The 27421-nt window shown below is 33.8% G+C and overlaps 1 protein-coding gene across 1 annotated transcript; it reads left to right on the top strand.

Annotated features, from left to right (window-relative positions):
• The first annotated feature begins 1096 nt into the window (after nucleotides 1-1096).
• On the top strand, nucleotides 1097-22365 carry betaggt-I (geranylgeranyl transferase type-1 subunit beta). Its single transcript, XM_076466859.1, is given in 10 exon segments — nucleotides 1097-1260; nucleotides 4618-4742; nucleotides 7011-7078; nucleotides 8536-8684; nucleotides 14759-14812; nucleotides 14814-14889; nucleotides 16068-16113; nucleotides 17323-17507; nucleotides 18571-18679; nucleotides 18958-22365. Coding segments are annotated over 10 exon segments (1110 nt in total). The 5' UTR covers nucleotides 1097-1120; the 3' UTR covers nucleotides 19116-22365.
• The last annotated feature ends 5056 nt before the right edge of the window (nucleotides 22366-27421 follow it).

Here is a 27421-nt window from a genome sequence, read left to right as displayed (position 1 = left end):
ATTCATTGTCAAATTTACAGTTACCATGTTCTTGAATCAAAATGTTTTATCACTTATTTCTGCTAACACGATGTTGAGCTACTTTTCAGTGGACATAGTGTTATTAATACTCAAAATTAAAGTATGAATAATAGATATGATCTCGCGTTCCCAGTCTCTGATGTCTCAACAAACCCAACAGTTTCACTCTTTTTATGCTGCAGCAAAATCTTTACATTCTTGAACAATTTTTATACTTCAATAATAACACTGTACCAGTTGAAACTTATCCTTGTTAAAGCATTATGCACATTTAAAGGTTATGTATGGTTCATTATTTTTTGCACGTTCTACATATTTCCTAATCAGATGATGGTGAAAGTAAGCTTTGGATGACCTGATTATGGTAGCACCTAGTGTGACTTGACGCAACTGTAGCATAAATAACTCTTAAGTCTTTTCGATATTTGTTGTAATATATATGTACGTCCTTGCTGTGAATGTCATTCGTATAAAAACTCCATAAACCGGTACTCATTTCAGTGATGTCGAGAAAACCCACTTGTAGAGAAATATAGATCACAAATAATATGAACTAACAAATGAGTACCGAAATATATATGCAAAAACGGCTCGTTTGGGTTCTTCTACGTAAAATATTTTCTCTATCCAAACGAGCCGTTTTTGCAAATATATTTCGGTACTCATTTGTTAGTTCATATTATTTGTGATCATTAATTGTCACCTCGTTTCCTGTTCTGATCAATTCACACTTGGGGAAAATGTTGTCATCACTTACAGCTCCTCTTTCTAATTTCCTATACATATATATTTTGAAAATAGATAACGTTTTATGATTTTTATGATTTTTGTCACATGGTTAACAATATTTCGACGAGTGGGTGTAAAGGTCAGTTTTATCGCCGAAAGTCCTTCACGTGACCATTTTTACTAAGTGGCTGTTGAGCTAAAAAAAACTTCAATTTTAGTGCAAACAAATAATAAAAAAACCACCATTATTATATTACTCTATGCAATAAAATAATTTTGAAATTAATAAATTCTTTAAGTATTAATTTTATTTTTAATATTAAGATACTATGCCAGTAGAGGTATTGATAAATACTAACCATATTAAGTAATGGCGGCTTCCAAGTGTGCAGAGTTGCATACTAAAAGAGATGACGATGAAGTAATTTTTTTGAAAGATAAATGTATCCGGTATTTTAAGCGGTGTCTTCAGGTTTTACCAGAAAGGTTTTCTTCGCTCGATGTTACCAGGCATGTTGTTATATAACCCATTTTGTTATGAAAAATGCATGAAACGTTTACTGTGGCGTGCTGGTATATTTGGTTTGTCTAGAGTAAGTTGTAATCACAATAATTTGCATGCCTTTAGAGTTATACGTAATAAGTAAGCACTGATCTGAGTAATCGCTATTCGGTATAGTATTTATTGTATGATCTTTGGTACTGACTCAAGTAAACCGTTTCCTGTCTTCTGTTGCTTGTCTTTAATTCAGGTTACAGTTAAAATTTTTACCTGTTGTTTTCATTTGTTTCGTGATATATTGATATGGTATGATATTTTGAAGTTCAATATATTTTTGTCAATGTCGCATGTACAACACTCAGTTCTGAAAAAGAACAAATTACAACACAAATTCTGCATAACAAGTTGTTTCATTTTAATTTTTTGCTCTTTGTGGATCTGAAGAGAATCTGAGGACTTGCAAATATTAGAATAAGGTTTCAATAAGCACGTTGGGAACAGAACAGATACAGTTCATTGTTTAGCTTTGTGTTTAATAACAAACAAAGCATTCTGGACAAGGGAAAGGTTGTAAACTTAGTGTATTTAGATATTAAAAAGCCTTTGATACAGTACTGTGCAAAAGATTGGGAAAAATCACCTTATTAAGGATAGTGGAAAGAGTATTAGTTAAATTGATTATATGATAGTTGTGTAGAAGAATGACATACTGGATCCATTTTACTAATGAAGTATAATATAATAGAGGTATAATTACTAAGGTTTACTCATGACATTAAACCTAGACTATTCAAGCTATATTGAGATACTGCTGAATAAAATGAATCAGTTGGTAAGTTTGAGGAATACTTGTTAAAAGATATTTAATTATTTTAAGTATGAGGTAGTGGATTTGGGTTGTCCTAACTTGTTTCTTATGTTAATAGAAATGTGATATAATAGTAGTAAGAGTGGAAAAAAAAAAGACTGGTTAGTGATGAATAAGTTGCCAAAGCCATTGATATAGTGCTTTTACTACTAGGAGGAAAGCTAGTAGAATTTTAAGGTGCGTATATTTTACACAAAGAAGTAATTATGCATATACAATTCAATAGTTAAATCTTACTTGAAATACAGAAACTGAATTATTGGTTAGCATTCAAGAATAGGCAAGCAAAGATCTCTTATTTTCTTGTGAGAGAAGAAGGGTAAGAAGTGATTTTATTTAAATTTACATGATTATCTGGGGTATATGATGGGATGAATGATTCTAGTTTATTTTTGCTATATTTAAAGATAATAAGTGAGAGAGCAAAAGTTAAAGATCTGGAAAAGACAATGTCAGCTTCAGTTAAGAGATATTTTGTTTCTTTTAACAGGGTTATTGGCTTGTGAAATGTTTTTCAGTGATAGAAGCTATTAATATGTAGGAGTTTAAGAGGCAGGTCAAGGATTTCTTAAAAATTTGTACTTTTCCTACAAGTTGGGGTACAAAGACAGCCATGAAGGACTAAATTTTCTTTGGGTGTCCATAGGTCATTATAAAAATTAACCATTAATTTTCTATGGATTTGCTGCAATCTGGGGTGCATGGCTTTGAAACCTTGTCATCTAATATTCTCACCCTTTCAACCATGTGATATTGGAATGAAAAAGTTAATCCTACTATTTGTTAATAAAAAGTATCCTGTGAATGGTTGGTGGGTGGTGTTGATTAGCCTATCACTGCTGAATTAGGAATGGCTAGCACAGATAGCCCTTGTGTGACATTGTATGAAATTCAAAGCTAACCAGATTAAAAAGAATGTTGTATTACCTTGAGGGCAAAATATTCATTGGAATTTTTAAACAATTTAAGGTCTGTTATATAAAGAAATGTAATTGAAAAAACCATAAAAATTTCATATCAGTGTCATTTACCAAAAAATCTTAAATTGTAAAGGCAAAACAAAGAAAAATCCTTTCTAAAATTATTTTAAGAACAATTAAATTCCAGTTTTGCAAATGCTTTTTTAAGTTACTTCTAACAATGATTTTAACAAGAAAATGTAAAATGGCAGATGTAGAGTTTGATCGATGTTCCATGATCCCTTTTTATAAAGGGGGATCACTTTGTTAATTTTTCAGTCATTAAGAACTCCCTCAGTATTAACTTCTGAAGAATAAAATAAATTCCCCACTTTTTGTACAATTTCAAGATCATATGATAAATTTTGTCAGGACTAAAAGTCTTATTCTCATGAAGTTTTTTTATTTTTCTAAAATGATAAAATTCTCACAAATTATAGATGTTAAGAAAAAGTAATCTGAACTGGTAAAAAAACTGGGAATTTCTACCTCACTTTCACTAAAATATCTTTAGTACCTCAGCCACATGTTTTTCTTCTGGAATAAGGTTTCCATAAAAGTTGAAAAAACAATGAATTTCATACCATTTTATAAGTAAGACCAAGTTAACAAAAAAGTATTTAACATCTGGAGTTGTGGAAAGAAGGAAGGAGGAGGTCTTTTTCAGTAACTTCTTTGCAAAAAAGTGTGCATTCTTTTTTAAATGATTATTGCTTGTTTTCAAAGGGTGTCCATTTTAAATAGAAGTTGTCTTTGATATTTTTCATCAAAATGATTCAGAATTTGATAAAAAAAAAAGGTAAAATAAATCAGCTGTGTTCATCTCATTTCTTTATTCAGAAGTCTTGTTTTTGTGTGATTGAAAAATGGAAATTTAAGAAAAGGAAAACATTACTGAAAAAGTGAGAGGAGGTGGTAGCAAAAAGAAAAAAAATAGCTAAACAGGGATGCTAAACATCAGTTCTTCATTTCACTTGGTCTGACACTCTTAACATGGTTTTAGATTATGTTCTGTATGTTCAGTAAGTGTGACATAGAAATTAATTATCAAGTCATTACTACTTCTATATATATAAACAGATTTTCATAAAAAATTGTTTCATAATTTATTATAATTATAAATAAAATGAAAAAGTAGAAATACGATGAAACGGAGAGGATATTTTATGTATGAGGGTCATTGGGTATATCAGCTAATTTATTTGTTCACGTGGTATGTTATAATAGTCCTCTACCACAACTAGAAATTACTGGTAAAGGCTAGTTAGCTACCGAGGGCATTTTTTTTTATTTTTTTTGTGAATAATTGAATATATCAACAAAATTCCTACATGGTTATCATTTTTATCATGAAAAATTGATTGTATAATATAGTGATTAAGTTTTTGGTTTTATCAGTACTGTAAGTAAGAGTTCATTGGTGACATATTCATATAATTGAAATATTTCCTATCATCCACAAATAACCAGTAATAAAAGCTTGTATGATGCAGCTTAATGCTTGTGTAATATTGTATAACACTTTTATTTTACCTTAGGCTTACAGTTGCTTTCTTTGCTATTTCTGGTTTGGACTTGTTGAATGCTCTTGATGCTATTAAGGATGAAAAGGGAAAAATTATTGAGTGGATTTATTCTTATCAAGTGTTACCTGACAAAATAGGTGAGTTTTTCTTAAGGCAGTTTGACATTAATTCTGCTTTTGCTCTAATTTTACCAAGTAACAGCACATGTTAGTTCCAGTTAACTTTTGTTGCATTATTATTGTGTGCATTAACTTTTTCAGGCCCCACAATCATTCAGTGGCATGTTTGAGAACTTGCATGGATAAAAAGTGGGCTTCAATACTCATGGTGAGCACAATACAGACAGCCCATTTTGTTGCTTTGTGCTTAACATTGAAATAAACAAATATTTCAAAATCCATTTTTCCCCCAACGTTATGAAACACATGTCAAATTAGCACATTGTATTACGTATTGTGGGTGATGTGAAATATCTTAGTATTTGGTCTGATTAAATGTAGAGAATGTACATTTTGTATGTGTGTAAGTTTAATAATTTAAAGGATGAGATGTATTCACAGGTATTGTATATGACTTGCTTGCTCTGATTTTGTTTTGAAATCTTTATTTTTTTATTCTTAAATTAGTATTGTATTTTTTATTCACCACTTACATTCTTTGTAGTTGGTAATATTTTCCTACCTTTATTGTTATCTATTTTTGGAGACGCACACATATACACTGCTGGCCAAAATATTAAGGCTAATGAACATAGAAAAAATATGCATTTTGCATTGTTAGACTCAACCACTTATTTAAGTAGAGCTACGAAAGATGAAAATAAGAAAAGGGAAAAAAAACAAACAAATTTAGCATTCAATAAGGAAAATGTGAACACTATGAAATTAGTTTAAATACTAGCTGGTCAATAGTTTAAGACCATGAAGATGCTTTTTGTAATAAGTGGCAACTTTTCAAAGATTTTTGCTCTTCATCCCAGCACATCACACATCTAAGTTCCTTGATCTAGCAGTTGACATATGCAAGTATTGTCCAGCTCTTTCAAAAATGTTTTCTATTGTTATTGTTTTATGATGACACTAAATCTTTTCAGATGGAAGACTTGATTCTAGGCACATGAAACTGTGGTCCTGTCAAGATTTCAAAGTGTGAATAAAGTGAACTCTGTCAGAATGTGCATAGAGAATTTCAGTTCATTTATTATTGCAAATATAATTTTGTGCTGATGTGCTGAGTTTATGTTTTCAGTTTTTCTCGGGTATCTTTGAACCATGACAGGTTTGTTCTGACGCATGAAGCATGGAAGTATTTTGTCCTTGGTAAACATACTTTTTATGGGATCCTATAAACCAATCATCTGAGTCGAACCTACTTTAAGAAACAAGTGGTTCCAGAAAACTTTCCTGTTTTCTGATTTTCTGAAGTATGTTATTTGCAGTACACCTTTCTGCATTTGACATGCATAGTGAAATATTTTAATTGTCTTGAGTGTATCAACGTGCTTGGATGTTCTTAACAAGAATAAATAAGACCAGTTTGATAACATGGCTGCTGTCACATGGTTGTTGTCTCTGTACTTTCACGTTCATTGTGGTCATCGTCTGAAGTTCATGGAAATGGTGGTGTTTTCATTTACATTTTACATGTGGTGTGCCTGTTATAACAGTTATTTTTGACATGGTGTATGAAATTGTGGCTTTTACTTCCTTTTAGGCTTGTGGTTGCCTAATCTTAATCTATTTAATGAATTAACTGTAGATTTATGCCCACTTTTGGTGCATATTAGCTTAATATTGCCAGTTTTCTATAGATGATGTAGTTATCCAAATATATTTTTCTGTTAAGACCGTTTTCTTCAAATTTATTTCAGTGCTACCCATTTTTTCAATTGTGGTTTTCAATTTGGCCCATCATATCAATTTGCAATACAATTATAAAGAATTGATGTTTTCATGTACAATGTAGTACTGCTAAAGGCATTATTTCTTTTCTTATGGGACATTTGTGAACACTGAAAACAGAAGCCTCTGTTGTGTATATTCTGTATCTCGGTTACTTTTATAAATTTGGAATACTGTTAGGACCGTTTGAAAACTTTTCATAATGTAGTTAAACTATATTTTAAAAAATGTGATTGACAGTTTTAATACATCCACTTAACAGTAGTGTATACTTGATAATATAGTGAATATTATTGCTTTAAGACAAAGCTGGGCATATCCTACTAATCCAGCCTTATTGATTATATGAGTTTGATTTGTGCACAGATCTTTAACCCTAGACACAGGGTCAACCATGTTAAATATTTTCACATATGAAGAGTAAGAATTCATTAAGACTTAATTTTTACCTTTGAGACAGTGCTTTAGGTTAAAATTGTTTGCTTTGTTTATATTTTATTTCAGAATCTAACAGGAGTCGTTGTGGTTTTAGGGGCTCTTCAGCACTTGGAGCTCCACCAAGTACGGGAAAGGTAAAACCTTTATTTAAAGTTTATAAGTTTTCATTATTTGTTGGTTAAAGTTTCTGCTTTCATTTAGAATTATTTCAGACTTTATTTACAGTTTTTAAAGATAACATTCCAAATATTATTCCCAGTAATCTGACTTCTCAAAAAAGCTAATGAAGTTAGCCTTATTTATATCTCTTTTAGTCATGCTTTAATTTGGAGTTGCATTTTGTTAAGCTACCAGTGTCTTAATTAGTACATGTCTTATTGAAGAATTGGAATAAGTATATGTATAAAGTAGTTTTTAGAAACATAATCAAGGTGGTAGGAGAAAACATTGAAATAAATATTTGTCTAAAAAAGTAAGGGTCTCCAACCAAGAATGACAGATGTTGAAACGGCACACAATTTTCAAAACTATCATTCAACTGATTTATAGTTAATTTTCTTACTTATACCTAATGAAAGAAGTTAATTTAAACTTTTAGCAGTCACTCGGTTATCAAATCGACACAAGTCCCCAATTATAAAAGACAAATTGTTCAATTTAAAAACAATCCATGATGTAGGTTATCAAAGCTTGTACTTATTACTTGTAATATTCTTATCATTATAACTAATCTTTTCAGTTTTTTAGTCATAAAATATTTTTCTCTAGCAGACTATATAAGGCCTAACAATTAAGAATACTTAAATCAAGTCACCACTTTTTTTTTTTTTTTTGACTCTATTAAAAGCAAAGCTACCTATATACCAGGTGGTTTTTGTTTTTGTATTTCTTCCTTGCATGTTTTCCAGTAGAATAATCCAAGTTTATAGATAGGTCGTTTTAACATGATTAACCAACGTTATAAATAAACATATAATAATCTTCTCTCTACACAACAACACTTAATTAAAATAACCTTTCCGAGTTTCTGTATCCAAAGTACATGACATTTTACACGATTGACACCTGCTGTGCACTCATCTCTTCAGAAAAATAGGACAACTATTAATTGTTGACTGATGTTGAAATACAGTATGAGGGGTTATTAAAAAGAAGTGTTCTGTGTTAAAAGAAAAATAGTATTGTCATACTGCTAAAAAAGGACACCTATTGTTATTTCATGTGATAAGATGAAACAGCTGGAAGTAAAAGATATGACAGAAATGTTTCAAAAAACAAACACTTCTAATAATGCAAAGATTTGGTGCTGGTATTTCATAAAGGCATAAGAATAGTGTTACTGAAGTGCAATATTTTCTAGAATGCAACAGAACACTTGACTAGTATTACAGAGATCTGATCCTATTGTTACTAAATATACTTGATAAAATGTGCTTCAGTGATATGAAACATTGCTCCTAATGAAACATGGTGCAGTTTTGACCTGCTTAGAATAGAAATATTTAATGTGAAGTGCAAGTCCAACTTAAAATAGTTTTTATATGTACAAACAAATTTAGAATATTAACAGAATATTTCTTTTTTGAACCAGCCAGACAAAGCCCATCCATATGATAGTGGACACATTGCTATGACTTACTCGGCTCTTTCTACACTCTTAGTGTTGGGGGACGATTTAAGCAGAATTGACAAAAAAGCAATTATTCAAGGTGTAGAAGCCTTACAACAGCCTGATGGAAGGTGAGAGTACAGTGAATTGCTTAAATGCAATAATATTTGTATTCCTGAGTTGGACTTTTTTAGGGGGGGGAATTGATTCTTACCATTTTTATCAGATTTATCAAGATCTTTTGTTTGTATTTCTAGAAAAAAAATGATATTGTAGAAGTGATATCTTAGTCTATGTATAAGCATCTTGTCTTCTATTGACTAATGACCCCTTGATGTGGATTCCTGTATGTGGTGAGGGTACCTCGCAGAGGTGGTTCTGTTCTTTCAGTTTACCTCCTCTGGGATCTAAACATCCACCCACTTGTTTTCTGTGTGTGTGGCCCATAAAGTGGAGGAGAGGATCCTGGTGGTTGAGGGTTTCAACCGTAACATACCACTTTGGCCTTGAATTCCTGTAGATGGGTAGCCTTGTGATGCCCCATCCAGGGTAAATCAGGTGATCTACTTGTGCTAGAGTCAACAGAGTACCAATGTTGGTTGTTCTCAGTGGGTTTTCAGACATTGTGTCTGATTCTGTTATTTGGGTATAGTGCTCGTGAAACCCTGGTGTTGCTGCATTGTCCTTGTTTGGCATTGTAGTGCATCCTCTCGTAGGGCTCCATGGCAGGTGAGGTCAGTGGGCATTGAAATATTCTTTCTTTATTATGGGTCCACCATCTCAAAACAAAAATAAAATAATAAAAAACAGATGACGGGTAAATTACCACATCTTGAAGATTCTGAAGATCAATCTTCAGCTTCTTCAACACCTGTGTCTCATTTTCTGATATTATATTCTTTAACAGACAAATGTTTAGGACAGATATCTCCCTGTATTATTCAGAAGGGACTAGGGGGCTTTCTGGCTCTCCTAAGTCAGTCAAAAAGCTACGTTCTGGAGATGTCTTGATGGAAACACACCCTAACACACTACTTTGGCCTTGAATTCCTGCAGATGGGTGGCCTTTGAGTGACCCCCCTTGGGTCAATCAGCTGGTCCACTTGGGCTAGAGTCAACCAAGTACTATTGTTGGATGTTCTCAACAGGTGTTGTGGACATTATATCTGATGCTGGTGTTTGGGTATAGTGTTCACAAAACCCTGGCATTGCTGCAGTGTCCTTGTTTACATTGTAGTGTGTTCCCTCGTGGGGCTCCATGGTGGGTAGGGTCAATGGACACTGAAATTTCCTTCTCTTTATTATGGATACTCCAATTAAAAAATCTTAATAAAATTGTGAAAAGCAGTCTATAGGTAAATGACCACATCTTTAAGATTCTGAGCAGCAATCCTCACCATCTGTACCACCTGTTGTACCTCATTTTCTTATATTGCATTTACTTTCAGAAAACCTTAAAGGCAAACATCTTTTTCATTCAGAAGGGACTAGAAGGACTTGCTGGCTCTCCAAAGTCAGTCAAAAAGCTTTGATCTGCTGACATATTGGCGGAAACATCCACATCTCAACACAGTGAACTTCTCTTGCATTCAAAGGCCATCGGAGATATACCTATTGAGGTTACACCTCATGCTACTTTGAATTCATCACGAGAAGGTATTGTTGAGAGGGATTTGAAGAATGTCCCAGAGTCAGAGATTCTCCCTGGTTTCTCCACTCAAGGAGTCTTTGCAATGAGTCGTATATACACTCGCAAAGATGGAATTAGGATGCCGACCAATATCCTCATTCTCACATTTACGTTACTATGTCCACCTGCCACCATCAAGGCAGGTTATCTTAATTGCAGGGTACGGCCATACATTCCAAACCCTCTCCAATGTTTCCAGTGTCAACGGTTCGGTCACTCAAAGACTTTATGTCGTGGTTCCTTGACGTATGCTTGTTGCTGTGGCAAGGACCATGATGCCTACGAGTGTGAAATGGACCCTCATTGCATCAATTGCAATGGTTCTCACTCATCCTACTTTAGTTATTGCCCTAAATGGTTGGAAGAAAAAGAGGTGCAGCATTTGAAAACAATTCATAACATTACTTATCCTGAGGCTCAAAATTGTTGTCCACCACCTCATCTCAGATATATGCTGCTGCACTTCATTTCACAACTACAGTGGGAGTGCAGACAGATCTTTCTGTGCCTCCAAAAGAATTGTTCTCCAAACAAATTAAAAGGCTTTTGACCTCCATGATTAAAAGAGTTGATGAATCAACTTCAACACCTATCTCTGTCCCTTATATCCATTCCACCAAATCCCAGGATCCACATCCTTGGTTCCATGTACAGGCATTTTCTCGGATCCATCTATCTCTCTCACCCCAAGATGCAAAACAATTATTCGTTAACGTCCTCAGTCACTGGAAACCTCTTCCAACAGCAAAGACCTGCCCAATCACCAAGAGCAGGATCCATGGAGGTCTATAGACCTCCCTTGAATAAGGACAGTAAGGAAAAAGATGTGGTTGTAAACAGAAAGGTTCTCCTCCCAGTTCGCCTACACATAAATAAAAATGGCCACCCTGATACAATGGAACTGTCGAGGTTTACATTCTAATCTGGATGACATCAAAACACTGATTGCTTCCTACCTGCTGATACTGTCACCTTTTGTCAGTTTTCTTCATACAGAAATGACAGGCTGTGTGATGGAAGAGTGAATGGAGGGTGGCACTGTTTGTTGATCAGCATGTACCCTGTCTTTGCCACTCAACACACCCTTGAAGGCCGTAGCCATCCGTGTTTCCTTGGGTCATACATACCATCACTGTTTGTTCTCTCTACCTGTTGCCTGGAGAGACATATGATCAGTCAGACCTTGATGCTCTCATTGAAGAGTTGCCACCTCCCTTTTTTATCCTGGGGGACTTTTAATGGACATCCCCTCTGGGGAAGTGCTGATATTGATAGGAGGGGTTGCTCTGTATAGCATATGCTCTCTGATCACAACCTTTCTCTTTTCAGTACTGGTTTTTCTACTTACATCCATGCACCTAGTCAGTCGTTTACTGCTATTTATCTCTCAATTTGCTCCCCTTCATTATTTTCTCATTTTTCATGGAGGGTTGACAATAATCCATGAGGCAGTGATCATTTTCCTATAATGTTGAGAGAGACTGGCCGTGGTCGATGCCACATGACTCGCGTGCCTAGATGGAAGCTGGATCAGGCAAACTGGCCTTCTTTCATTGCTCTTGCAAAACTTGATCCTGCCATCGTCTGTAAGCCATCAATAGACGACTGTGTGTCAGCAGTAATTGACTGTATTATACAAGCAGCTGCTCAGTGTAAGATGTCAAAGCCAGAAGGAGTCTTGGATTAAATTTACAACAAGCATCTCTTCTACCATCAGTTCTAAAGTCATATGGGGCAAGATTTGGAAGGCTAGTGGGCATTATACTTCTGCTTCCTTTCAATCTTGCTCTCCAATGGCCAGGAAGTTGCCGATGCCCTGAAGCATCATCGAGAATATCATGCATTTAGCACTTCTGCCTCGTTCCTCACCTTCTTAGCTATCAAGACATGGGTAGAGCGATCACCTCTTTCCTTTTGAGCTAATTGTCTCTTTGAGTATAATCACCCCTTTACACTGGTGGAACTCAAGCTTGCTCTTCGTTGGTCTGGCAGTACATCAGAAGAACCTGATGAGATATTACACCATCTCTCTCCTGTCTCTCTTGCTATTCTTCTGGTTGTTTTTAACCAGATCTAGCAAAAGAATGCTTTTTCTGATGCTTGGCATCATGCTGTTGTCCTTTTTTCTTAGCTTTGGTAGGATCTCAAGATTCCTTCAAACTATCATCCAATTGTTTTGACAAGCTGTCTCTGTAAGGTCTTAGAGAGGATGGTTAATGTTCATCTTGTTTGGTTTCTTGAATCAAACAGCCTCCTTTTGTCCACCCACTTTATGTTCCGATGACAGCGTTCCACCACAGACTACCTGATTAGACTTGAAACGTCAATTAGGGCAGCCATTCTCAGGTGACAACATTTAATTTCTCTATTGTTTCACCTTGAGAAAGTTTATGATACTATGTGGAAGTATGGTATCCTGTGAGACCTCCACTCATATGGGTTGCATGGCCATTTGCTTATTTTTATTAAACATTTTTAATATACTGGCAGTTCAAAGTCTGTGTTGGTTCAACACTTTTCATTATAAAGATTAATGCCATCAGTGGACAATTCCCACCCCTTACAGTTGCAAATTGTTTTTTTGTCAATGACTTTCACATTTCATGTCAGTTGTCGAGCACAAGGTTTATTGAGCGGCAGCTACAGACTGCACTCATGTTTACTGAAGTGGACCACAGCAAAAAGTTTTGTTTTCTCACTCTGAAACCATTTGCATGCACTTCTTCTACAGGTAGGGTATTTACTCACATCTCAAGCTCCTTCTTGGAGAAGTTGTGCCTTCTGTGGTCCCTGAGGTCTTGGAGCTTTTCTTTGACTGTAAGCTGATCTTTATTTCACACATTAAGCAGTTACTTGTTAAGTGTACAAGGGTATTGAACATACTTCATCTCCTCTCTTTCTCCTCTTGGGGAATGGGTCAGCATTCTGTGCTGAAAATCTATTGTGCCCTCATTTGATCAAAATTGAACTATGGGTTTCTGGTCTATGGCTCTGCCAGGACCTTGGCCTTCAAGATGTTGGACCCTGTTCACCATTAGGGGCTTTCTGCACTTTTCCAGTGCAGTTTGTACACTGAGTCTTATGATCCTCCTCTACATCTCCACTGTTCTTAACAGTTTTTACTGTATGATGCAAAATTTTGATCATTACCACAGGATCCTACTTGGGGTTGTATTTCCTTTTTTCAGTGGGCCATGCTTTTTCAAAATAGATGGTCTGCCATTGTTCCTTTTAGTCTTCATATTCAGGTGCAGTTGACTGAGTTAGGTCTGTTGTTAGATCATATTGCTGTCTCCACTGATCAGTCCATCCCTCCATGGCTTATTACTGTCCCCAAATATGACCTTTCTTTGAGTCATGTAAAGAAGGCGGCTATTCCCGATTGGAGGTACTGTCTTCTGTTTACAGAACATCTTTTGAACCATCCTTCCATTCCCATTTATATAGATGGTTTGAAATCAGGTGACTCTGTGGGTTCTACCATGGATTGTTGTGGTTTGGTGGTTGTACACAGGACCTACTCTACAGTTTCTATATTCACTGCTGAACTGTACATCATTATGTGATGCTCTGGATCACATAGAAGCTATGCAGTACACAAACTGCACTATATATACTGAATCACTTAGCTCTCTACTAGCCCTGAAATGGCTTCACGTTAGTTTCCATGCTGTTCTTGTTGACATTCAAAACCAGCTGGACTCTTTCTCTTTATCATCTGTTTCTATATTCCAGTATTTCTGGATACCGGGCCACTTTGGTATTCATGGGAACAAGTTCGCTGACACTGCAGCTAAGTCTGTCTGCTCTAGTGCTATCACAGCCATACATGTTCTGTACGTGGACTATGTTCTTGTATTCAAGGCTTGGCTCTGTGCCAGTTGGCAGTCGACTTGGAATAAGCAACATGATGACAAGCTTTTCCAGATCAAACCTGCTGTTGCTCTTTGGCCATCTTGCTTCTATAAAGATAGGAAGGAGGAAGTTGTTCTGGCTAGGCCAAGTATTGATCACAGGTTTTTAACTCATTGTTTTCTTTTATCTGGGTCTGATGCAACAATATGTGGTTTGTGTGACACTCAAGCCACAATAGCCCACATTTTAATGTTGTGCTAATGTTACAATCCTGAGTTACAGCACCATTTTGTACATATTTTTACCATGGGTTTACCCTTGACATTGGACAGTGTCATGGGCAGTGGTGGCACTGTCCACCTCAGTTGCACTTTTAAATCTCTAAGGGCCATTGGCCTTTTTAACTCTATTTAAATTTTTAATTTGAAAATAGACTTTATTTTTACATATATCAATAATTTTAATTTTTTTTACCAATTGTTTGACACAGATAGCCTAGTTGCTTTGTGCCAATAAACACTAAACCAACCAACTAATGACCAAAGTTTTAAGTAAACATTTTAGTTTGAAGAAAAATATATTTTTTTGTGGAAATTTCCAAATTATATGTGGTGTATACATTTTTATTATTATTATTTTTTTGTTTGTTTTTTGTACCAGCTTCTGCCCTTTAATTGATGGAGCAGAAAAAGACATGAGGTTTATCTACTGCAGTTTGTATTTGTTATATTCTACAAGACTGGGGTGAGATAGACAAGGAAAAGATTGTCAAATTTATTCAAAAGTGCATTGTGAGTTTGAATTTAGTTACTAAAATTCTCTCCATTGATATCAAATTCCGTGTCTAATAAAATATATAAATTAAATCCTGTACTGTAGATACAGAAGCAACGGAATGAATTTATAGCACACAGTTGGGAAGAAATATATTTTTTGCATAATATTCCAAACTAAATGTTATTAATTATACTACTAATTTGGTACTTGTTATAGTATGTATTTATGAGGAAATCTGTTTGACAATTTCTTGTAGTGCATCACTTGAGCTGTAATCACCTGACCTAAACTTCTGAAACCACCTTCAACATTTACTTTCATTGAGAGACCCTGTACCATAAACACCTTGAATGTTTTGTGTAGTTTCTTCTGCACTATTGCCTTTTTTAAAGTTTAAAAGCATTATAAACTATAATGTATAAAGTATTAAATTTTCAGACATTACTTACGGGATGATCTGATACATACTTTGTTTCTATTAAAATTCTTAGTTTTTAATGTACTTTACATTAATTTTTAGATGTATTTGGATTCATTATTGTGGTTGGTGGTTTTTCCAGTAATGACACTTGTAGCTCATTTTAAATATCAAACTGTTAAATGTTTTTTGATAATCATTCTTGAAAGCTATCTTTATCATCTTATACAACAAAAATTTCATCCTGAAAATTTTGATGTTGCTGGATAGGATAAAGCTGTAAATATCTGTTTCTTTTGTGTATATTTTTAAATTTTTGTAAAGACACTTTATTTATTGATTTGTGTAAGAAAAAAATAATCCTTTTACCTTCAAGTATTGGATAATTAATTAAAATAATAATAATGTAATGTTAATGCTTGAGCATGTGTAAGTGTTAAATATATGGGTAGCCATGAAATAGTGATTCCAAAAAAGACATACTTCAACAACAAATGTAAACAAACAAAGTTTAGATGTCTCCTGGTGGGACACTGGTGGGGTAATGGATATACAATGCTTGAATCTGGGGTTTGATTCTCCATGATGGACACAACACATATCCCAAGGTGCCTTTGCTTTAAAAATAAAAAACAACAACTTAAGATTAATACAAGGTGCTATTATAGCTGTGGATTGTCATCTCATTTTACAAATAAGAAAGTTTTTTAAAGTCTATGTATCAAGAAAAAAAATTATTTAAAAACCACTTTGTTATTGTATTTTTCCTTCCAGAATTATGATGGTGGTATTGCTCAAGTACCAGGAGCTGAATCTCATGGTAAGCATTTTTTTAAAATGTTACCTGAACTTTTTTTTAAAAGAAAGTATCAGTGGAAGATGTCAAGACTTGTTCAGTATTATTAAACTTCCACAAATTATATCCTTTTTTGCTTGGTTGATTGTGCAATATGCTTTTTCATTTACTTGGAATTATCTGAAAAAAAAAAATTATAAATAGTTTGAGATTAACTGAATGTATTTGTTATTGTTTTGATGTTTAATTATAAATACAGTTAATTTTATTCATGTACCACATTATGCTACTTGGGTTAGTGTTCGTTTTGTATTTAAATGTATATTTAGATGAAAATATATCCAAGATCATTTTTAGAGCCTGAAAGTTTTATGATGGGAAGGTAAAAATAGCTAGAAATGTGATTTAAATAATTAAAAATTGTGACTTATTTTTTTTAGGAGCTGTCATCATCTAGTGAAATATACAGAAGAAAGAAATGATCATTGTCTGTGGTTTTTCTGGCTGCATGTTTCACTTGATGACATTTGATCACATTAAATATTTAACCATTTAATTATGCTTTAAGCCATTTTAAACCATTTTATCATACTGTGCAAAACTTTTTTGTGTGCTGTGAAGTATTAACTTGAAGTTCCAAAGGACATGGTGACCTGGATCTGTTAAATTATTACAAGTTTTCAAACACTATCTCAAATTTAATTCAATGACATAATTTGTGTTAAAATATGTTAGGTCTTTTAATCATGTAATTTTTGGCATGTTCTGATAAAGAATATTTTATTTTCAAGATTTCAGCTAGTTTTTTTAGTAGTATATAGGATATTGTGATTGTTACAAGAGTTCATCTCTGGAAACCTATTATTAAAAAGAAATCCAAGAAAATGAGAAGCTATACAACAAAGTTTTAAAAATAAACTTAGTTTAAAAGTGGTCATAACATGAATAATGAGTCAACTGAAAGTTTTTAGAGTAAAACTTTAATTGTGAAACACATTTGTGAGGTAATATTGCAGAAATGTGTAACGAAGATACTCGGTTTTTTATATTCTATTTAAAAAAATAACGTGTAGCAAAATGTAAGTAAATGTAATTTATTTTGTTTATTTTAAAAAATCTTTTAATACATCAGCCATTTTATCATTAAATTTTTCATTCAAATGTGTACATTCATCATGAGATTTATGTTGTAAAATTGTATGAAAAGGATTTCTTAACTTTATTCTGGCACAGGTGGTTCCATATTTTGTGCAGTAGCTGCTCTCTCACTGATTGATCAGTTACAAACAGCTTTCAGCCCCAGCCAGATCAATAAGCTTCAGTTCTGGTGTTTAAAAAGACAAGATGGTGGTTTTCAAGGTCGACCAAACAAACCAGTTGACACTTGCTACTCCTTTTGGGTTGGTGCTTCATTAACAGTGAGTTTATCTTTTGTGCTGTACCACTTTCAGATTTTCCTAAGTAAACCTTAAATGGTAGATAATATTTTTGAAATCCATTTCTTATTTAAGAACTTGAAAAACCTTGCTAGTCTGATCTGTGTGTAAGTTTTAAACATATGCTCAATTCACGTTGACTAATAGTGTCAGAAAAGTATTTTTCAGAGAATTTCAAAATCTTGTTGCTCCGTTGACATTGAGCCTCTGAGTCAAGTACATTTGCTAGGTCAGTATTGGCCATCTGATTACAGTAGTGAACTTGTCCTGCCGTATGTGTACCAGAATGGTTCTTATGCTAAATCCAACAGTGTGGTGAGTTTCAAGAATGGTGTAAAGGTTAAGTGGTGGTCATTTTATCATTGTTGATACGAGGAATGTGGGTGTTTCAGTATATAATCTCTGATAGGAATCTATGATGCTGTCTGCTTACATGATGTATGAGTTGATTTGGTTGTTACTTGGACATAGCTAATTAGATTATATATCTGAAATATTTAGACCTCCAAAGCTCACTTGCAAGTTTAAAGTTATAAAGTTTTCTACATGTTGCATTTGTAGCCAGTGTGCATGTGATCATGGTGGGATATCAGTGGATAGATGAAAATAGGAAGGCTCTAGGATATGTACAAAAAGAGACATGGCTATATATATATATATATATTTATACACACACACACACACACACACGATGGAGTGGAGAGTGACTTAAGGAAGGTGCAGCAGATGAGATCCCAATAAGGACAGATGAATGGAATGTTCATAACCTCTCTGACCTTATGACTATTCTTGGCTAAGAACATCATGTAGAGTCTGTCTCTTCTAGTATACTCTATGGAAATGCACTTAGATCATCAAAGATGGATTGACTCTGAATTGTGGTTTATTGTGTACGTAGCCTGAATGCAGAAAATTCAAAATAATATTTTGACTGAGCTGAATAAGGTGAAAACTCCATTAATGTGAAAATATTTCACATGAACTAGAAATGTTTTATTTGCCTTTTTATTTAATGTAGAGCTGATTTGTCTTTTTGTATGTTTAGCTCCTGGACCACTACCAGTTTGTTGATATCCAGCAAAACATTGCTTTCATTCTGTCTACACAAGATGACATAGCTGGAGGCTTAGCTAAATGGCCTGATGTAGTACCTGGTAAGTTTCATCTGATGTAAACATTATGTAATCTCTCTTAAGTGTACAATATTATAAATTATAGCCTTACTTTCCGTAAAATTAGGGTAATTGAATTCTGTATTTAAATGTAACAAGAAAACAACAGCTTTTAAGGCTGAATATGTAGATAAACATATTTTGAGAGACAATATGTTTATGATAAGAAGTAACTGGGGAAAAAATATTTTTGAGAGTTTTATTATATATGTTTTTCTACTTAAATGTCTAGCTTTATGTTGTTGTTAATTTATCAACAGATCCACTACACACATACCTAGGAATTGGAGGACTGTCATTAGCTGGAATAGGGGGAGTGCTTCCTATTCATCCTGGTCTGAACATTAGTAAACGTGCAGTGGATCACCTGAAATGCATGCATGATCAATGGAGGGTAGCCTCAAATATTTACAGTTGACATTAGTAACCACTGTCAGATACAGTTTTATATGGAAGTAAAGGCTCAGAAATCTGAAGCCGAAGGAATTCACTTTGAAGAAAATTAAAATGTGGACAGTTTTAGTTATGAGGGTCAAGCATACTTGGAAAAATCAAGTTCTTAAAAGTATGACACCCTCTTCAGTTTTTTTTTGCAAGTTTCTGTACATGTAAATTGTTTCTGGTCATAGTGAATATTTTTTCTTGAATTAATTTGGCTAGTTTGTACTTATCAGGTACTGGTTAATATATGCATTTTTATCAGGTATCTATAGATTTTTCCTGATGAAGTTTCATAATGTGCTATGAAATTAAAAGCGTGTACTCGTAATTTGAGTCAATACCATCAATGCTGACATGTGTAATTACTGCTCTTAAGTTTCAAGCAAGTGTCAGATTAATAAAAATCGTGTTGGCCACTTTTGTATAAGAAAAGAAGTAAGCTAGAAGCATAATGCATTCATTACTAAGTGCAGAAGATTGAGGCAAAAATTAGTTATAAATTTGAAGATCTTGGGAGAGGTTTAGTAGTGGTATAGAACTTATTCAGTGGGACGTATGTTTAAATAAAATGTGTTTGTGTGTGCAAAATAAATTATGAATTCTGAAAATGGAAAGCAGATTTACATGTGGTAATAGATATTTCATATTCAAAATTGCTTAGTGAAAAATCAGTTTTGTTTGTTTGCAGCTCATTGGAAAGAAGTAAAAGAGATGGTTTTATAATTATTACCTTATCATTTTAGTTGATCACAGAAAGATGTACTTTTATTTTTGGTGAAAGCATTGCTATTTTTGCACTGACTGTTTTATTGGATGATGTCTTAAGTTACTAAAGTAGTAATGAAAATAGGAGATGTGCTAAGTGGGTAAAAGTTTTAAGACCTTGTATTCCAAGTTGTTGAATTCTTGAAAATACTTTTATTCTTGTTAAAGATAGATTTATTAAACCATATTGTGTTTTATGTTACAAAAGAACAATTTGCATTATGTTATATTGTTTGTTTGTTTTTTTTTCAATTTAATGAGAGGTATTTGGATTGGTACAGTAAAAGTTATATGTAATACTGTTGACCACCTTGGAGGTATTACTTTCAAAGGACATACCTCTGGTCTAGTGCTAGGATTAAATAGTAAGAAATGTTTTAGAACTTTTTGTATTTCAGCTGTGTTCTTGTTGGCAAACTAATAAGCTAAATTTATACATTATTTTCACAGTTTGTTACTTAATTATATAGTTATTGTTTTGCAAAGGAACACCTGTGATTCATGAAATAAAACACTGGTCATAATGTAGAATTTTTAAATAGTTTTCAATCTGTAATGGAAGTAAGCTAAGACCTCATTGGAGTGATTTATGGTTTTGTTTATAAATAATAGAACACTTCAAAAATACTAAATTATTTTATCACTTTCAAATTTATTATTAACCCTTTCAGCACTGAATAACAACTTTTAATGTTTGGCATGGCACTGAATATATATGTTTGATACTTCAACTAATTACAGTATCAGTACTAAAAGCATGATATCTCGGCAATAACTCAACAAAAGTCCCTGAAATATTCAGTGATTGTACCCAATACTATATATGTTAAATTCAATACATAAGAATAACAGGAATAAAGGAAGGTCGCCTGCCGTGCTAAGACTTCAAGTTGGCTGAGGTCGCCAACTGCGCCGAAAGGGTTAAGCATTTTGGAAACTATAAACAGTGGAATTTTTTAGCATTATATTATGTGTAACACTGGATGGATTTTTTTAAGGGTTTTAATTGTCTATTTCTAGAGAAGTCTACCAATTCCAGAAGAATCTTTAGTGAAAGAACTGTTAATAAGTCCAAACTACTCTTATTGCCAGGTAACAGTAGAAGACTTGGTTCTTGTCTAGGGACATTCAGAATTAATGCAATAATTAGAAAATTTTGTCAAAGTATTTACTTAAGTTTTTAAGCTAATGAATGCTTCTGTAATGGTTTTGCATATTTAGTGTGGTGTACTTTTGACACTTGGACGGTAAACTAAGTGTTTCTGTGATTAATAACCATGTTGTTTTTTTTTACATGTTTTAACATTAATGAAATTCCAAAGTTTGCCTTTGCATAGGTCCTTTGCCTTTAGGCTATACATTTAAACTAACTAAATGTTTTTTAGGGCTCTGGTATTTCTGTCACTTTTTGTTGTATCCAATTTTCAGTGGGTTAAAATCACTTATAAAATGTGGATCAGCAAACTTCCCTCCCTCCCTGGTTCATTTTAGTGCTAGTTTTTGGTGCTAATCTGTTAAATGTTTGTAAGTAAAGGTAAACAGAGATCAAGACTTATTTTTATTAAGGAGTATGGATCAAATATAAGTGAAATACCATGGTATAAAACATTGTTCTTCATATCGGATCAGAGTTTTTTTATTTTCAGTCAAACAGCTTGTGTGTGTTCATTTTAATCTCTGAGCACACATCTTTTGTTTGTCCCTTGATAGTTAAGCCTAGCCAGTTGTGTAAAATAAGCAGTGTAAAAATTTATTTTTATCTATCTTTGTCGTGAGAAACAAAAATGTGAAATTTCTTAGCATTTTAGTGATGTTTTTTGATAAGTAAGTTTCATAGCTGAAAATTCTAGTAGATATTGTTTGTGTAAAATTTACATGTTTAAAATATAGATGTGTACAGTAGATTTAAAACTTGTTGAAACAATGTGGTTTAACATTCCGCACTTTGTTCTACATCATTTATGCATGAAATTCTAATGAAATAAACTATAATAAAGTGAGATCTATTTCTGTAGCTTTTATATTACTAAACTTTGTCTTGCATTTTTCTTTAACAATCTACTTTAGTTATTAGTGATCTTACACATTGTGTTTATTGTAAAAAAAGAAAAAAATTAAACATGTTCCATCATCTGTTTACTTACCTAACAGCAACATGACACATGACACTTCTTACATAATCTTAGAATGTTTATCAGTGTCCAGAAAGCTATGTAAGTATAAATACATTTATTACAATTGTTTTGTTATGCTATTTGCCAGAAAGTTATAGGAATATTTGATTTCATTTGTAACAAATATTTTAATTTTGTCTCACTTCTTCATCCAATATCATCTTTTACTTTCCAAGCTACTGTAATTCTTGTTTATAAAATATAATGTACACATTATGTATAGCAATTACTATATTTTTTATTCTGTGTAATAAATACTGTGTGAGCATTATTACAGTGATAACAAAACCATTTTGTTTTTATATATACGTTTGGTTACCACACATCAGTTTTCATGGACCATGTTAGTTGTCTAACATACCATTTTCTGATTACATTAATTATCCATCTTCTTCTGGTAGTGTCCTCATGATTTGTATACTAAAAACTAGTATTTTGAGGCCTGTATTGGGCATGGTACAGATAGTCTATTCTGTAGCTTTGTGCTTAAACAGGAAATCTTCTGGTAGCATACTCTTGCTTTTAGGCAATGTTTTCTTTAACCTTATTGGCTGATACTTTTATTTAGGTAGTTGTGTAATGATATGTCTCACCATAAAGATCATGCTCTCTTTATCACTATCTAAAAATAGGCTCCTTTGACCTAAAACTTATTCAGAATATTATCTTCATTCTTTGTCTTTATTCATGGAGTCTTAGAAGACTGAATCCATTATCACTTTGTTTAAGAGCTTCTTTATCATCTCTTCTCTAACAAGCCTGGAATGACCAAGCAGTTGGTGCATTTGATTCACAACTTATAGGTCCTGAGTTTGAATCTCTGTCCCACCAAACGTGCTTGACCTTTCAGCCATGGGGGCATTGCGAAGTGATGGTCAATCCCATATTCATTAGTAACAGCTTGGTCCAAGGGTTGGCAATGGGTGGTGATTACTAGCTGCCTTCCCTCTAGAGTTTCACTACCAAATTAGGGACAGTTAGGGTGGGGATAGCCCTTGTGTAGCTTTGCCCAAAATTTAAAACAAAAGAAACAAAAACTTCTGTAACAGAATGCTTAAACTTTTGGTGTAATTTTTGTTACAACTAGCGACCACAGCATTAACAGTATTTATTAGTTAGAACTTCAGAGTGAAAATGAAATTATATTAATATATCAACCATACGATATTTATACAAGTTAAGGACAACAAAGGACCTGTTGGTCTGTCTTGGCTGTCTCATGCACAAAATTAACCTCAAATATAAAACATTCAAAGCCAGCTTTTATTATTCAAATGTATTTTAAGCATTTACTTAAACCCCATTAAATTCACAGCATATACCACATCTGATGGTAACCCATTCTCAGGGCCCAACACATTATTGGAAAAGTAAAGCTATTTTAGCTAAAGATGACACTTACACTGTCAGAATGTTTATTTATATTCTATAGTCTTAACATTCTCAGAATTAAATACAAAAAAAGATGATGCATCAATACTACCAATTCTATTAACAAGCTTAAAGACCTCGGTCAGATCTTTCTCTCTTTTTCAAGAGGAAACAATTTAAGACCTTAACCTACTTAAGAATAATACTTGTTCCATCTTAGGTGCTTTCCTATTAGTTTTCCTCTGAACCTTTTCCAACAATTCAATGCCTTTCTTAAGGTAATGAGCCAGTAACTGAATACAAGACTCAAAATATTGCTTAACGAATGACATTACGGCCTCTTTTAGACTTGTATTCAATATTTCTGCAGACACTCTTTAAAATGCTATTTGCCCTACCACTAGCAACAGCACATAGTTTGGATGGCTTAGGCGAATCAGCCAGAACCTGAAGATATTTTTCTTCTTTCACACTGGTAATGTTGGTATTGTAATTCACATGTGCTACCTTGTATTCCCATCATTTACATGTGCTACCTTGTATTCCCATCATTTACATGTGCTACCTTGTATTCCCAGCATTTACATGTGTGTGCTACCTTGTATTCCCAGCATTCACATGTGTGTGCTACCTTGTATTCCTAGCAGTCACACGTGTGTGCTACTTTGTATTTGTTATAATTAAAAGCCATCTTCCATTTATTTTGCTTAACTAATTAAATAATTCAATACATTTTCTAAATTATCATCAGCATTTTTACAGCTTGCAAAATCCATGAGTTCGGTTCAACTGTTGTTAAACACAAAGCTATGTGATGGGCTATCTGTGCTCTGTCCACCACGAGCATAGAAGCCAGATTTTTTAGGGTTGTAAGCCTGAGAAATAGCGCTGAGCCACTAGGGGGATCTGCACCACTCAAAACTTTAATATTGTTAAGAACGTTCTTTTTGAATTTCACATAAAGCTATACAAGGTCTATATGCGCTAGTCGTCCCTAATTTAGAAGTAAAAGACTAAAGGGAAGACAGCTAGTAATCACCACTTTCTACCAACTTTTGGGCTACTCTTTTACCATTTAATAGTGGGATTGACTGTAACTTTATAACACCCCCACAGCTGAAAAGGCGATCATATTTGGTGTGATGGGGATTCAAACCCGCAACTCTCAGATCACTAGTCTAGCTTTAACAACCTGGGCATGTTGGGCCACATTATAGTTAGCCTTGGAAAACCTACTAGTAAATTGTCATAAAAAGTGTATTTCTTAATCAACTAATAACTTCAAGCTTGCAATAGTTATTTTAATCAGTTTCTAAAGCTATACACAATTTCTTAATCTTTACACTTTTTTTCGTTGGGGAAAAAAAACTTTCTCAAAATAGAAAAAATATACTCCATAGAACACAGCATAAGTATAATACAATTACACTGAACAAAGCTTATAGAAATATTCCATTAAAATAGAAATATGTTCCAATTTATTTGGCCACAAAGTTTCAAGGAAAGCCCTTTCTTAGGTAATGGTAGTAAAAATTAGTCACAATATAGAAGAAATTGTACAAGGTGATTTCCTGAAGAATGCCAGTACCTAAAATGATGGTGGAACTTTAATAATTGCACTTCTTTTATATCTTTTCTTTTATCAACTAAGATTATTACTATATCAGAATTAATTTCATTTGTTTTGAAAAAGCTACATGAGGGTTATCTGCGCTAGCCATTCCTAATTTAGCAATGAAATTCTAGAGGGAAGGTAGTTTGTCATTACCACCGACCGTCAACTCTTAGGCTACTATTTTACCAATGAATAGTGGGATTGACTGTCACAATATAATGCACTCACAGCTGAGAGGGCGAGCATGTTTGATGGAATGGGGATTTGATCCCGTGATCTTTATATTGCGAGTCGAGCGCCCTAACCATCGTTTGATTTTGACTATATTAGCTGTGATATCATTTAGCAACTGTGGATTTTTTCGTCAGACACCAGATCTGTCTGAGACCCCTTTCCCTACTATTATACCTTAATAATTGTGCCATTCATATTTTTGACAGCTTTGGTGGGCGTTATAATTTTACGGTGAATCCCACTATTCGTTGGTAAAAGAGTAGTCCAAAAGTTGGCGGTGGGTGGTGATGACTATCTGCTTTTCCTTCAGTCTTATACTGATAAATTAGGGACGGCTAGCGCAGATAGCCCTCGTGTAGCTTTGTGCAAAATTCAAACCAAACCAATTATTCAAAATTTGTTAATTATTCTTTTATATGTAGTTTTCCCATAGCACATGACCAAAATAGTCATTAAGTTACCTTCTTTCTTCATTATTTGGCGTTACCTTTAAATAACGCCTGGTCTGCCTATGGGAGGTACGACTGTATTGCTGCAGATTGTATAAAGACACTGACAGCAGTGTCTTCCAAAACCAGGTCAAAAGATACCTTGAAGTTACGACCTCCTTAAATTTGAATAAGGATGACTAATCATCTGGCTAGCGCTAGTAGCGGATTTAAGGTTTTGTAGGCCCAAGGGCTAATAATTTTTGTGGGCCCTACATCCTATGTTATTTTACATAGAATAAAATTATCAATGGGCCTTGTGGCTGAGCTGCTTCTAAATACGCCACTGGCTAGTGCTAATTGCTCTGGGTAAAGCTGGTGTTAAGTTGCTATTAGGCAAAAGTAGTGTAGTAAAGGAACTCGAACAGGTCAATTAGATAAAAGTTACCTCTGACCATCAACAACAACCATCTATCATCAAACAAGTACACTTCAGTGGTATATTTACGGACTTGTACAACTAAAAACCGGGTTTCGATACCCGTACAAGGCAGAGCACAGACAGCCTTTTGTATAGTTTTTGTGCCTTATAACAAATCAGCGGGCCTATTCAATTCCTTTTAAGAAAATCATTTCCACCTATAAATGCTATACCGGTTAAAACAAAAGATTTTATTAACATGTTTTCCCAACTCACTCAAAGTCCATATAACTAATAGTCCCCCACTAGTACAGCGGTAAGTCTACGGATTTACAACCCTAAAATCATGGGTTCGATTCTCCTCGGTGGACTCAGCAGATAGCCCGATGTGGCTTTGCTATATGAAAACGCGCACACATATAACTAATAGAAAAAATAAGTATCCGTTGTACTATATTTTCATCTGGTTGGTAATGTGCCTTCCTCTTATTTCTCGGATAATATATGTATGTCATAAGGTGTATTTTGCTAACTGATTAAGGATCTGTATTATTATTTCTCCCATAATCTATTAATATCCATCATTCAGTACTTTCACCCGCATTTTTATTATGCTTCAAAGTTGCAACTGGTTAATTATCATTTGTTTGATTTAACTGTGCAGTATATATAATTTTCATAGAAACGTAGTATAGAACGTCACGTCCCGCGTCTTTTACAATTGGTAACTGCTCAATTTAACATAAAGTATATCAGCAGTAATGAAAATGCCAATATGCTGTAGCGTGCGACGCTTTAATTGTCTTATTGAATAAACGAAACAAGGTTTTCGACCCCAGCTTTATCCATAATAAAACTCTGATTAACAAGCTTACCAACATGCAGTAAATGAGTGACCGAAGTTGTTGTGTAGACGTGACATTACTTTGCGTGTTTTATTTCTAAAGGAGCAGGGGCCTTTTAATAGTTACCTAGGCCAAGTGGTCCTAGTGGCGGTTGGTTACACTTGACATCTGGTTTTAATGAGGTAACTGCAGTAAAAAAACAAACAAAAAAAAACAAGCAAAATTGAAGTTATTAGTATTGTCACGTGCTGTAACGCATTATTACGTTTTAATGAACAAATAAAATGATAATCACAAAAAGTGCGTGTGGATTCTGACATCTTACAAGCGTATTTCCTATTAGGATCGCTCTCGAAAATTGTTTTTTGAAATACAAGTACAGATGGCGTTACCGTATTTTACTCCTGCTTCGCACAGGTGGTCATATCTT

The sequence above is a fragment of the Tachypleus tridentatus genome, chromosome 11 (genome assembly GCF_004210375.1).
Source record: "Tachypleus tridentatus isolate NWPU-2018 chromosome 11, ASM421037v1, whole genome shotgun sequence".
Classification (NCBI taxonomy): domain Eukaryota; kingdom Metazoa; phylum Arthropoda; class Merostomata; order Xiphosura; family Limulidae; genus Tachypleus; species Tachypleus tridentatus.
Note: the sequence above shows the minus strand (reverse complement) of the source record. Positions and strands in the feature narration are given on the sequence as shown.